Source organism: Pteropus vampyrus, unplaced genomic scaffold (assembly GCF_000151845.1).
Source record: "Pteropus vampyrus isolate Shadow unplaced genomic scaffold, Pvam_2.0 Scaffold44, whole genome shotgun sequence".
NCBI lineage: Eukaryota > Metazoa > Chordata > Mammalia > Chiroptera > Pteropodidae > Pteropus > Pteropus vampyrus.
The window spans coordinates 1,329,699-1,343,354 of NW_011888825.1; the positions used below are offsets into that span (position 1 = coordinate 1,329,699).

The 13,656-nt window shown below is 45.3% G+C and overlaps 1 protein-coding gene and 1 pseudogene across 5 annotated transcripts in view; one reads left to right on the top strand and one right to left on the bottom strand.

Annotated features, from left to right (window-relative positions):
* The first annotated feature begins 4,411 nt into the window (after nucleotides 1-4,411).
* LOC111738931 lies at nucleotides 4,412-4,530 on the top strand (annotated as a pseudogene).
* A 4,737-nt stretch (nucleotides 4,531-9,267) lies between these two features.
* PIK3R5 (phosphoinositide-3-kinase regulatory subunit 5) overlaps nucleotides 9,268-13,656 on the bottom strand; it is a 72,111-nt gene continuing 67,722 nt past the window's right edge. For all 5 annotated transcript variants that reach the window (XM_011358951.2, XM_011358950.2, XM_023529942.1 and 2 more), the window contains 4 exons: nucleotides 11,931-12,024; nucleotides 11,770-11,852; nucleotides 11,288-11,400; nucleotides 9,268-11,147 (listed from right to left, as the gene is read on the bottom strand). In XM_011358951.2, the coding sequence (XP_011357253.1) occupies nucleotides 11,000-11,147; nucleotides 11,288-11,400; nucleotides 11,770-11,852; nucleotides 11,931-12,024 (438 nt within the window). In that variant the 3' untranslated portion in view covers nucleotides 9,268-10,999. The remainder of the gene's footprint in view (nucleotides 11,148-11,287; nucleotides 11,401-11,769; nucleotides 11,853-11,930; nucleotides 12,025-13,656) is intronic.

Genomic DNA, 13,656 nt, shown 5'->3' on the forward strand with positions numbered 1-13,656 from the left:
ACAAGAAACCCAGGGTCACATGTGTCCTTGCTCCAGTCCCACCTTCTCTGGGAGTTGTCTCTGGGATTATTCAGCAGCAGATGCAGAATTCATCATCTCTTTGAGTTTTCTAAAGAATATACTCAGAAAATACCAAATAATGTAGATTGTATGAAAGAATCCATTGAAGGGGTGAGGAGGATGAAAAAGGAAAGGAGTGTACAAATCCTATGCAGATATTTTGTTGTCTGGACACCCTTCCTCCATTCCATGCCATTGGACTGGTAGGCTAGGATAGGGTAGAGGGTTTTTTCCCTTTCACTTTTCTTCCCAAGTGACCCCAACTCACTAACTCCTGGCTACTCCCACCCATATTTTTTCAGGCATATCAAAGTCTTTTGAAGTGCATTCAGAGCACTTCAACTCCATTCTAATCCTTACTTCAGTTTTTATATTCCAAATTCATTATCAATACCTCAAAACGAATGGCTCTCTGGCTGACAGATCTTAGAAAGCTGTGTGAAGTGATAACCCATTCTTAGAAAGCTGTGTGAAGTGATAAACCAGAAAACGTCTGTTATCAAAATACAATTTACTTAATTTATACCATCACCTCATGAGTTAGGGACAAATATAGAGATGGGTAAACTAGAGTTTAAAAGCTCAAATAACCAGTGGTATTGGAACTTGAACCAGAAAACACCCAGTCCAGGGGCTTCCCACAGCATTGCAGGAAGGAGCTGCAGGATGAGCCAGCCTGAAGCCGGGCCCACACGTCTTGGCTCTCGACTCCACTCTAGTAAGACCAAGGCAGTGACATGACTGGTACCCACCTGATGGGCACCTCTGCTTCTAGCGAATTCCCTCCAGCTCTCACACACATGGCCCAGGGAAGCAGGGGTAGCAGGACAAAGTCATACTCTAAACCAGTGATTAGCAAAGTGTGGTTCCTGGAGCAGCAGCACCGGCATCACCTAGGAACTTTTTAGCAACTAGTACTATCTGTTGTGAATGTGGGAAGGAAGGAACAGTACACATGCTGGGAATTTTCCATTCTTCCAACAGTGTTGTCCTGTGCGGTGTGCAAGCACGTAGAATTAGAACTAACTGGGGTGATAGTCATGGAAAGCAGATTTGTGATTTATATCCATCTGCTCATGCTTTTAGCCACTCTTCTCATTTGGTAGGGAGGCGTTTTGATTTTAAACACCATCGACTTTTTTTTAAATTTTAGAGTTTAAAAAAATTACGTAATTCATAAATACATTTTCATCATAAAAACTCTCAAACATTATAGCAATACATAAAGTAAAAAAGAGAGCTCCCTCTTTACTCTCCCCAGTTTTGTCATCCTAAGATCATTGCTGCCAGTCCAACAACCGAAATTCCCAATTTGGGCTGAGGTCAGGGTAGGAGCTTTATTCAGTGAAAACTGCTCCATAGTTAAACAGCTTGGCTGTGGAACAACTTGGCTGAAACAGCTCAACTGTGATACTGGTCAATTACGAAACAGTTGGGCTGAGACAGCGCAAGCAAGGTGCCTCAGGTGTTAGAGTTCAGTTTGCAAAAACAGCCAAGTCCACCACCAAGGCACAGAGTAGGCTGGCTTATGTAAAGAAAAGTTCCAGCACCCATCCCTCACTGGTCCATTTTCATGCAGATGAAGAATCTAAATTCACCGAGTTTATTGGCTCAAATAGCACTGTCCTGATTGGTCAGCTCTATACATTCTGATTGGTCAGCAAATATGCAAATGAGGAATCTTTGTGCAGCCCTGATTGGATGGGGCAGGTCTTCAGCTCATTGGTTAAATTTCTCTCCTAGGAGCTCTCTTCTGAGGGTTAGCACAGACCAAAGAAAAAGAGTTCTGGAGGCTGACAGCTCAGTCTGTGGCTATCCCTTGAATGCAGTGTGCATGAGGGACCTCTGTAACCAATGGCTGTTAGTCTCTGGTTATGAATTTAAGCCCAGTTAAACAAAAAGAGTCCTTCTTGGCAGGTATATTCTTTCTTGGGGTTGACAGTTTCTTTTCTCTCCCCACCCAATGATAACCACAGTCAGTATCTATACAAACTGTTCTTCAAGTAGCTTAGTTTCTTTTGAGATCATTATGTATCAGTACTTACAGAACAACCACATTCTTTTCTTAAATATAAACGTCTATATCTTCTGGAGTAGTAATACCTTTACTTGGGTCAAGAATGGAAAGATACAGAGAAAATTAGCCCACTCTCTTCTATAAGATGACCTTCAAGTTGGTGAAGAAAACCTTGTGAACATCCTTCTTGCCCCCCGCCACTGCTTCTTTCTGCAGGTGCGCCTGCCCCATTTCCAAACTCCTTGTACCCTCAGGCCACTCTGGAACTGGATGAGGGACAGAGAGAACTTGGCATTGCCATGGAGCACAGGGCCTGGTCTCCCCTTGCTTCTGCTGTTCTCAGGTCAGCTTGGAAAGGGAGGCCATGTGGACCCTCCTTCTCTTACTCAGCCCTATGTCTTTACCTCCCTAATACTGTAGGTTCCTCCTGGAGCTGGAGAAGCTGAGCTTGGGAGGAAGTCTGCAAGCTTCCCAGAATTCAAAGGAGGCGCTGAAGCCTCTCGTCTGTATAAAATACCCATTACAGTCACTGCTCTCCTCTTGCAAATGAATTTCCACCAAGAAGAGGGACTGGCTAGCAGATCAAGAAGGCTAGGAGTCGACTAAGAGATCAGTGAGAAAACTGAAATATCCCAACCCTTTATTATCTATGCAAATTGCCTAACACGCTGTCCCTTGCACATGTACACATACGTGCTTACACACACAGACATACCCTAAAAGGGGGGAACAAGCGACCTGGCCGGGCTCTCATCCTTGCATGCTTTTAGCTGCATAGGCCCTCCTCCTCTCTGGGTATCAATTTCCTCATCTGTAACCAGAGGGATTGGAGAGGGTGTCTGCAAAGCCCTTGCCAACTTTCTCAGCTTCTAGATAATCTTGGTTCTGGCCTCAGAGACTTGGTGTTACAGTTTGCTCAGAGAAGGTCTCTGGTCCTGGTGACAAAAAGTCTCTTTGCTTGGGTGTGCGGGGTGTGGGTTGGGGTTGGGGGAATGGGTAGGGCTGCTTCCCTTCTACTTTCCTACCTCCAGGAGTCTCAGGGGACCCACCTTGGGCCAGTTCTTGGGCCTGGAACGATGTTCACTTAGGGCTTCCTTCCTGACTGCCTCCCCTTGGTAGTGGACAGTCAGACTTGCCTGGAACTCTGCCAATCCATTCTGGCCCAGCTTTCCTGTCCTCTTCCAACTACTCCCCTCCCTAATCCCTACCCATCCCCACCGCCCCCCCCCCGGCCCCGCCGCTACACACACACCTTCCCTCCCCCACCTCCACCAGTCCTGAGGAGGCGGGAATAGTGTAGCTTCCAGCTTAGTCAGAGCTCTTGCAGAATTCTATTAAAATAAAGCCATCACTCTTCAATACCTGTGTGAACTTTACTTTTCTGGGCCTTGGTTTCCCCACAACTCACATTAGGGAGTTGAGGGAGCAGCATAGCTTAGGGAGTCTGGGACCCCAGTGCCTGAGCTTGAATCCTGGCTTCCCCTTTTTGCTATTTCTGTGATCTTGGGCAAGCTCCTTACCTTGTCCCAGTTTTTCCATCTGGAAAATGGGAGCATAATACCACCTGCCTCATTGGCTGTTGGGAGGCATGAGTGAGATGACATAAGCATGCAAAGCACAGAGACAGAACTTGGCATGTGTACAGTGAGTGCTATAAAGTGTTTGCTAATGTCTCAGTTTGTGCTAATTTGACATTCAGTGGCAATTTCCTGGTTGGGTTGCAACAACGACTAGGAAGCTCAGCCTTCCAGCTTTGAATTTCTGAGATTTCCCAAATGGACACTGTCTCTTCCTACTCATTCTGTGCAGAGAGAGGCGCACACACATGGATGTGGCCGCAGACACCCCTCCAGGAACTACACACTCACTGTGTTATGGACTGAATGTTTGTGTTGCTAACCTAAAAATAAAAGGCCAAAGTGAGAGGCAACAAGCATTTATTTGAGGTCAAAAGAATAACTTTTCTTGGGAAGCACTGGTTCAGGCAGAAGCCCAAATAGCATTCTGATTGGGAGATAAAGGCAAGGGGTATTTATGAGAAAGAGAGGGGAATAATGACGTCAGTAAAAGAAAGGCATTTCTATTGATGCAGATAAGCTGACATAGTGACACTAATTCCAAATAATGTTTTTAATTTTTAGTTCGGTAGTCATCAGTCTAGTAGTTATAATATCTGCTTTCTTGTTATCTTTACAGTTGTTTGCTTTGGGCCTAGTCCAAAGGTTATTTTGCCCTGTTATAATATTCCAAAGGTTTGAAGAGTAAGAGGAATAAGACATGCAAAGCAGTTCCTCTGGGATGGCAGCTCTGGCTCCATTTTAAAATCCCTTTCTCATCTACAGCTATGCCACCCTGAATGTACCCGATCTCGTCTGATCTTGGAAGCTAAGCAGGGTCAGGCCTGGTTAGTAGTTGGATAGGAGACCACCTAGGAATACCAGGTGCTATAGGCATTAAAAAAAACCCAAACAACCCCTCCCACCTCTCTCTCCTCTCTCTCTACACACGTGCGCGCGCGCGCACACACACACACACACACACACACACACACACACACGTATATACATATATATTTACAGCGTCCTCTGAACATTCATATGTTGAACCTCCAATATGATGGTATTAGGAGGTGGGGCCTCTGGGGGGGCGGGTAATTAAGTTTAGGTGACATTATGAGGGTGGAGCTCCTGTGATGAGATTACTGTCCTTATAAGAAGAAAAGAGACCAGAACTTCCTCTTTCCACCATGCAAAGACACAATGAGAAGGTGGCTGTCTGTAAACAAGGAGGAGGTCTCACCAGATACCGAATCTGCCAGCACCTTGATCTTGGACATCCCAGCCTTCAGAACTGTGAAAAATAAATGTCTGTGTTAAAGGCACCCACTCTATGGTATTTTGTCATGGCAACCTGAGATAACTAACACAAAGGGGCTGTGGTCTGCGCAGGGACACAAGTGTGCCTGCTGCACCAAACAGAACTAAAGTGGCATGGGTAGGGCCAGTCTGCCGCCTGCCTGTCGTCAACCTAAATAAAAAGGTAAACTGAGACAAGCTCAAAATTGTCAAAAAAGATGAGTTTATTCGGTGATAGCAGAGGACTTGCAATTTGGGACATACAAACTGTAATAAGCTACAGGTGAGTCCCTTGAGGATTTGGGGGAGGCTGTATTTATGAGCAGGGAATGTAAAAAGGGAAGAATTCAGATAGAGTCTGTTAAAATAAAAAACAAATGGAGACCAGCCTTAAAAATTCTCTGAGTAGACAAAATGAGTCCAGTTATACAAACAAAGCTCCATTCAGCTGATTTTGTGAGATTAACCCAACCTGGGTCATTTCTTGTTCATGCCTCTGGAAACCACAAGCAAAACTTCCCAAGGTTGATATGAGGCAACCCCTGACCAACTCCCTGTCATTTAAGGAATTCCAATATTACCAGTTTTTTGTAAATCAGGCATTTATGAAAAACCAGTCTCTCAGTTCTAAAGTTTTGTTTTCCCGATGGTGTATGTGTGCGATTTTCCATTTCATATTCTCTGGTTCCATTTTAAATTGAAATTCTATCACACTGCCTTTGCCCCCAGAGGGGTTGTAAAGGGAACCCGATTTTATAGGTAGGTTTGGGGGAGGAAATAGAGAGATTCAGAGACTTGAGAAAGGAGGGAGCATCTTCTTCCCAGGAAAACCAAGAAGCCCTCTTCTGAGGGCAACAGCTAACTCCCAGCAGCGGAGGGTGTGGTTGGTGTGACAGTGAGGGACAAGAAGCCTGGAGCCCTGGAAGAGGCACCAAGCAGGTAGGGGGCCACACTCATCCCCTGCAGGTGTGAAGGTGTAGCAGCTGGAAACCTCTGTCTCCTCTGCTTAGAGCAGACTGTGGATGTTCCTTGCCCCAGGGTGGTGAGAGGGCTGTTGCTCTGGAGGAGGCATGACTTGGATGTCAGGGACCTCAGGGAGTGGTCTGAGGATGGTGACAGATCCTTATGTTCCAGGCTCCAGAAGAAGCTCCAAGCTTCCAGAAGAGAACAAATTGATAAACTGGACTTTATTACAATTAAGACTGTCTGCTCTGCAAAAGGTTAAGAGAATGAAAAGAGAAGCCACAAACTGGAAGAAAACATTTGCAAAACATTTCTCTGATAAAAAAAAAAAACACTAGTATCCAAAATATACAAAGAAAGCTTAAAATTCAACGACAAGAAAACAAACAACCCAATTAAAAATGGGCAAAAGATCTGAACAGACACCTCGCCAAAGAGATACACCATGGCAAATAAACATGAAAAAACGCTCAACATCATAGTCATTAGGGAATTGTAAATTAAAAGAACAATGAGATCTTATACACATCCATTAGAACAGATAAAACCCAAGACAGTGACAACACCAAATGCTGATGAAGATGTGGAACCACAGGAACTCTCATCCATTTGGTAAGAATGAAAAAGGACACAGCTCCTTAGGAAGGAAATTTGTTTTTGTTTTTTTTTTTTAAACTAAGTATACTTATACCAGATAATTGAGTAATTGTGCTTTTTGGTATTTACTCAAATGAGGTGGAAACACATCCACACAAAAATCAGCACATGAATGTTTATAGTAATTTATTCATAATTGCCAAAAATTGGCATCAACCAAGATGTCCTTCAGTAAGTGAATGAATAAACAAACTTGGGTACATCAATACAATGGAATATTACTCAGCGACAAAAAAATAAACTATGAAATGAAAAGACATGAAGGAACCTTAAATGCACATTGCTAAGTGAAGAAAGTCAATATGAAAAAGCTATATACTATATAGTTCTAACTATATGATATTCTGGAAAATGTGTAACTAGGAGACAGTAAAAAAGATGATTTGTTGCTAGTCTAATTAAGAAAATAATGTTTTCAATTTCTTTAATATATATCAGCTTACTCCGGATATCCATTTCTTTTGTCAAATTTGCAAATTGTAATTTTGAGTAATGTCTCTATTTTATCCAAATTGCCAATTTATTGGTGAATACATAATATTTTTTATTATCTTTTTAGTGTGTGTAGGCTCTGTAGAAATGTCTTCCTTTTTATTCCTGATATTGATAATTTGTCCTCTCTCCAACTTTCTGGGGGTTTATCAATTAGTATGTTGGCTTTCTACCTCAGATTTCTATTCTTACGCTTATTTCCTTCTTTTCACTTTCTTTAGGATTGACCTACTGTTCTTCCTCTAGCTTTATGAGATGTAAATGTAAATGATTTTTAGCTTTTGCTTCATTCTAAGATATGCTTTTCATGGCAATAAATTTCCTCCTAAGCATTGCTTTAGCATCCCATGAGTTTCAATATCATATATTATTAACCAGTTCAATATATTTTCTAGCTTCTATTTTTATTTTTTTGACCTGTAAATTATTGAGATGTAGTGCTTAATTCCCAGGTAGTTGGGATCTTCTAGTAATCTTTTTGTTATTGATAGTTTAATTTCATTGTAGTCAGAGAATGTACTTTGATTTCCATCACCTGAAGTTTCATATTTTACTCGTACTTAAAAATAATGTAAATTGTTGTAGGTCACAGTGTTCTATTTCAATGAGATCACATTTATTGTTTTGTCCAGATCCTCTATACTGCTACTGATTGTGTGTGTGTGTGTGTGTGTGTGTGTGTGTGTGTGTGTGTGTGTGTGTGTGAGTCTATTTGTTCTATCAGCTATTGAGAGAGGCGTGTTAAATCCTTTCACTATGGCTATGGAGACTTAGTTCTGTCAGTTTTTGCTTTATAGTTTAAATGTATGTTATTGGGTACATGCAGATTTATGATTGTGATATCTTTTTGTTGAATTGACTCTTCGTTCTTTATTAAATGTCTCTCTTAATCTTTTGTAGTGCTTCATGCCTTAAAATCTTTGTCTGATTTTAGGGTAGCACCACCAGCTTTTTTGGTCAAGTTTGCATGGTATTATCCTTTTGCTTTTAGCTTTTCTGCGTTCTTAGATTTTAAGTGTGTCTCTTGCGAGCAGTGTATAATTTTTAAAAATCATCGGGCTATTCTAGGTATGGAATTCAAAGTTGATGGATTTTTTTTTTCAGCACTTTTCATTGCCTTCTGGCTTCCATTTTTTTCTGTTGAGAAGAGAGCTCTCAGTTTAATTGTTGATGCTTTGAAGATAAAACCTTTTTTTCCCCTCAGGAGTTTGACGACAAGGTGCCTGTGTGTGCCTGTGTGCGTGAGTCCGTGCATGCGTGTGTGCGTGTGTGTGTTAAAAACCAAACTCCAGACTTTATTGAGGTTTCACCAGTGTTCCATCAGTATCCTCTTTCTGTTTCAGGAACCAATCCAGGGCACCACGCTGCATTTAGTTTTCGGTCTCCTTTGGTCTGTGAGTTTCTTAGTCCCTCCTTGATTTTCACAACGCTGACTATCTAGAAGAGTATTAGTCAGATTATCCCATAGAATGTCCCACAATCTGGATTAATCTTATATTTTTCTCATGATTAGATGGGGGTTATGGGACTTTGGAAAGAATATCATTGGTGAGGTGCTCTTATCATGTAATTCTTTTGATCCTGTGAGCTATGCCAATTTTACTGAATATGTGGGTTGATGTGCTCCATCAATTTTGGCCAGTTGAATGCTGGGAGAAGAAATATTGTGCCAGTTCCAGGCCCTGGCCCTGGAAAGCATCACGTGTCTCTGCTTACCTGTCTCTTGTGCTAATGTGCTGGCCCAAGGCGCCTGAGAGGCCCACTAAGCAGACCTGAACACGCCTGCAGCTTGGAGTCAAGCTACTCTGAGCCCAAGGAATCCCTAAATGTCCTATAGATGCATGAGCAAGAATAAATAATCATAGTTTTAGTCCACTGAGTGTCAGGTGTGCTTTATGGTTGTAGTAGCTATAGCTGATGCAGAGCTAGAGCATCTCATAGTTCCTTCTACCTCCATCCCAAGCAGTTGTGTTTGAAGCCTGGTGCTTACCTACTTCTCCCCGGTCACAGGTATATTCCACCATCCCTTCCCCTTTTCTTCTCTCCCTCCCTATGATCCAAGACTAAAACTGCCCCAGATCCAGAGTTCACTTCTCTTCCTCTCAGCAGCATGATGAGGCTTAAATGGATTAGTGTCAGGGAAAATTTCAGTGCAAATATATTTGCTATAGAGAGGAAAATTAAAAAAAGGTAAATAAAACAATCACTCGACAATCTTATTTCTGCTATATATGAATGATTTATGTAATTGCCATATAGCAAAATAACTCTAGATCATTAAATACAAGACTAATAAGTTTTATTTGACAATAATATTAAATTCCATTTACTTGTTCTTGGATACCCATTGGTCATGTAGTAGGCAATCTGCTCACACATAGAAAATATTGAAGGTATATATCTGATCATTCTCTGGAGCCTGGCCAGGACGGGGGAGGAATGTCAAAACTGGGTAGGAGCTGGCTTTGTCTATTTCTCTCAAGTGTGAGCTCTCTTGGCTGGGGTTTCATGGGCTAGATACGCCCAGAACCTTTGGAGCAGGATGAAGCAGAAGGAGAGGGAGGAGGGTCTCTGTGTGGGATCCAACTGTCTGCTTCCATGATTCCTTTCCCCACTCCTACCAGTTCAAATCCTGGCCCCAAGCCCTGCTCTCCACCCTATCACCCTAGCCCATATTAACTTCAAACTTCTCAAAGCACTCTAACCGGGCAGTTTTACATTTTTTGCTCTCATGTTCTATCACCCATTTTCCCCTAATCAGGTTCTAAGCTCCGCGAGGCCAGGCACTCCATCCTCTATTCCTCTGGGGAGCCCAAGGAGTGATATGGAAGTGGGGGGCATAAGGACCAACCTGGGAGAGAAGGAGGTGAAGGCTGGGAGCACCTGTGCAACCCTCCTCTCACGCTGACACAGGCAATTCCTCCTCCATAGGATACATCTGAGCACTCTTCACCCCCTTAGTCTTGATAAATTAGAAAACAGTGAATGAAGAGCCTCCCAGAGGTCATGAGAGCTCTGGCACCCTAGTACCAGACAGGGGAGTCAAGGTTTAGAGAGCAAGGCTGTTGATCTTTACTGAGCACCAGCTGTGAGCCAGCCAGGGGGCCAGGCACTTTGAAATCCCTTTTCAACCCTTTAAGGAGGACTTATTTCCCCCCAGTTTAGTGCTGAGGAAAGGGAGGCTTGAAGAAGCTAATTAACTTCCTTCTGGTCGTTCGGTCACAGCTGAATCTAAGCCTGTCCTATCTCCCAAGGACCTCGGATCCAGAATGGGGCTCCAGAGAGAATCTGTACCGGGTCCTGAGAGTAGACAAGTAAAGAGTTAGTGCTGTTTTTCAGAAGACCCAGGGAACCTGAGAGAAAAAAGGTGCGCGCGCGCACGCATGCGTGCGTGCGCGTGCGTGTGTGTGTGTGTGTGTGTGTGTGTGTGTGAGTGAGAGAGAGAGGGAGTTTGGGGGTGGTACTTAAGGTCAGCAAAGTCTCACTCATGTTTCTAGAGTAGAGGAGACTGAATTCCAGACCCAAAGGGTTCCCCAAGTCTTTGACAAAGGAAGGGGTGGGCCTGGCCACAGGTTGGGAAAAGAGGCCTAAACCATAACCCAGACCACAAGAGCCTTACATATTTAGAAAGGATCCATTCTAGAAAGGATCCTAGACCACGGTAGTGCCCAGGGCCTTTGGAGGTCAGCTCCCCTTTCTACTTCAAGGAATCTGAGGGGTGTGTGACCAGGCCCGTTCTCCTTAATGCCTGTTTCTGTCCCAAACAGAGCCCCAAGGCCCCAGAAACAATCAACCCTTTGCCCCCTGCCCAGTGCAGGGCCCACAGCAAGACCCTGACCCAGCACAAGGCCATTTGCTTCTCCACGAAGAGTGAGACCCTCACAGCCGACTGTTCGGAGAGGGGCTCAGAAGAAACTGCTTCAGGGCTTTCTGTCCAGGCTGGTGCAGGGTCTCGCTAAGGTAGCGCTCCACTGAAAGTCATGATGGGCAGGCAGAGGAGGGAGCAGAGGTCGGGTGCAGCCTGGACAGCTGGGTCGGGAGACCTCTGCAGTTGGGTACAGAGAGTGCTCTTCTCTGGCTTGTAGCAAGGTGAGACCTCACACCTGTGGGGCAAGGCAGGCATAAGGGCAAGCCTCCCATCCCTCCAGCAATCTCTAGGCCTCTGGGTGGGGGTGTGCAGGAACTGACCCCTTCTCTGCTATCATACTTTGCTGAAGCAGAGCTAGGGGACCCCCTTTCCTACCTGATCACACTCTGCAGGATTTTCCTCTCATCTTGGTCCAGACACACGGCAAAGGGGCAGCTGTTGGATCCAATAATCTGTACCTTGTCCACTTTGATCTGCGATGTGCTGATCTGGAAGGAAGGCCCAGTTCAGCCTCCAGAGCCCTGGCCACAGAGCTCCCAGCCCATAGCTGTTCCCAGTTCCCTCCCTTGGAACGGCCAACAAGGCCTGGGGGGTGGGAGCAGGAGTTTGCTTGGCAGCACTCTAAGGCTAAAGGCCAGCTCCAAGGAGGGGTCCTGAGGACTCCATCAGGCCCTGACTCCTCTCCAGCCTCTGTCCTTTCCCGAGCCTGGAAGAAGCAAGTGTCCCCCGAGGAAAAACTGCACTACCCACTGCCCTCACCATGAGAGCCCTGCAGTTCTCTGACACAGCCAGCTCTGCCTCACACTCAGGGCAGAAACTTTCCACACACATATCTCCCCTCATGAGGAGAGCCATACCTGGTTAAAGCCCTTCTTGGATTTGGGGTTTTGCCTTTTCACCACTTCTGTCAGGTTTAGCGTCAGGGCCTCCACGCTGGCATCTGAAGGGTAGGGGTAGCTCAGGCCAGGCTCAGAACCCCTCCCTGCCATCACCCCTGTGCCCTGGCCGTCCTACTCACCTAGGTCCTCCTGTCTCCGGCAGGCTTTGTTGAGGTTGATGGAGGTACAGACCTTCTCAATGTTACTCCAGCGACTTCGTCCACTGATGGCCCCCTGGAATTGTGGCAAAGCCAGATACTCTCAGCCTGGAGGCCCCAGTACCTGCTGCCTTCCCTTCAAAGTGGAGGCTCCAGATCACCAGGGAGCTGCCCACAGTCGGCACACCCAGGAAGCTCTCCCTCATTCACCTGAGTCTGCTGGCTTCCTCACTAAGAGCCCCTTACCCCTGTATAGATCTTGGTGACTCCAGGGAGGAGCACCAGGCTTAGTCTATGGGTCAGCCTTGTGACCAGATCACAGGGCAGGAGAGCTGAGAGCACCTCAAGGGGTGGTCTTGATTATCTCTCGCTGAGCCCAGAGCAAGGAAGAGGGGGGTCCATGGGACTGGAGAACTCCCTCTTTGGATACTTGTCCGAATGTCGCTTTCACCAGGGACCTCCATGTTACCAAACCCAAGATCATTTCTCAGTCCTTGATCAGTCTCAAGGTCAGCTTACTTGACCTCACAAGAAAATTTGAATCTGTTCACCCCTCTCCTCTCCTGGGCTTTCTTGATGGCAAACTCCTGGTTTCCCCACCACTTTTCTAGCTGGAGCCTCTGCTCTGTGTGATCGCCCTCCTTTGTCTGTCACATGATGCAGGGCTCAGGAACTTCTCCTGGGTCCTCTGCTCTTTGCATTCCTACTTTGTCCGTTAGGGAACCTCCCCTGTGCTTTTTTGCCATGACTACCTATACACCCATCTTCATGTTTCATGTCTGAGTTCAGGTACATTCATCCAATTGCCTGTTCTAACTTTCCCCTTCTACTTCTCAAAGGCACCTCAGACTCAACATATCCCACACTCATGATCTTCCCCCATTGGACTTGGGCTGCTTCCGAGAATATGGTACTATAAGTCGCAGAACACTGAAATCCAGAAGTCCAAGTCTCTCCTTTTCCAATCCCTAAGCCCTGAGGCTTACATAATCCAGATACAGCTCCCATTTCTTTCCATCTCCACCACTACCACCACCACCGGTCTAATGCAGGCCACCCACATTTCTCTCCTGGAAAACCTATTGGCCTAACCATGTCACCCGTGGACCCCACCACTCTGTTCTTCACAGAGCTGCCAGAGGGAGCTTCCAAACCTCAAATCTGATCATGTCTCACACATTCCCAGCCCCACCTCAAACTTAAGCCACATCAAAGGATACCCATCACTCCTCTCATTACGATCAAGGCCCTTGGTATTCCAGCCCCACCGATCTCTGTAGCCTCCCCTCGTCATCACGTTCACACCCACTCTCTCTGCTCCAGCCTCTCTGGCCTTCCTTCCGTGCCCTTGGATGTTCATGTTCTCTCCCATTTTAGGGCCTTTGCACATGCTGGCCCCTCTGCCTGGAGAACACATCCCTCACTTCTTAGCTGAATTAATGAACTCCTGGTGCTCTTTCTAATACTGACTCATTGTCTCTTCTCTAGCAAGTCTTGTCTAGCTTCCCTGACTGGGTCGAATTACCCCCTTAGAGGTTCTCACAGTACCATGTACTTCTCCTTCATCTCTTTTTCACAGTTGTAATTATACATCTGTAGGTTCATCTAACAAATGCCTACCATCCCCTCTAGGCTGTAAGCATTTTGTTCACTCTTCACAACATGCCTGTGCCTAGAAAGACTTCTGAGACACAGTAAGTATTGAACA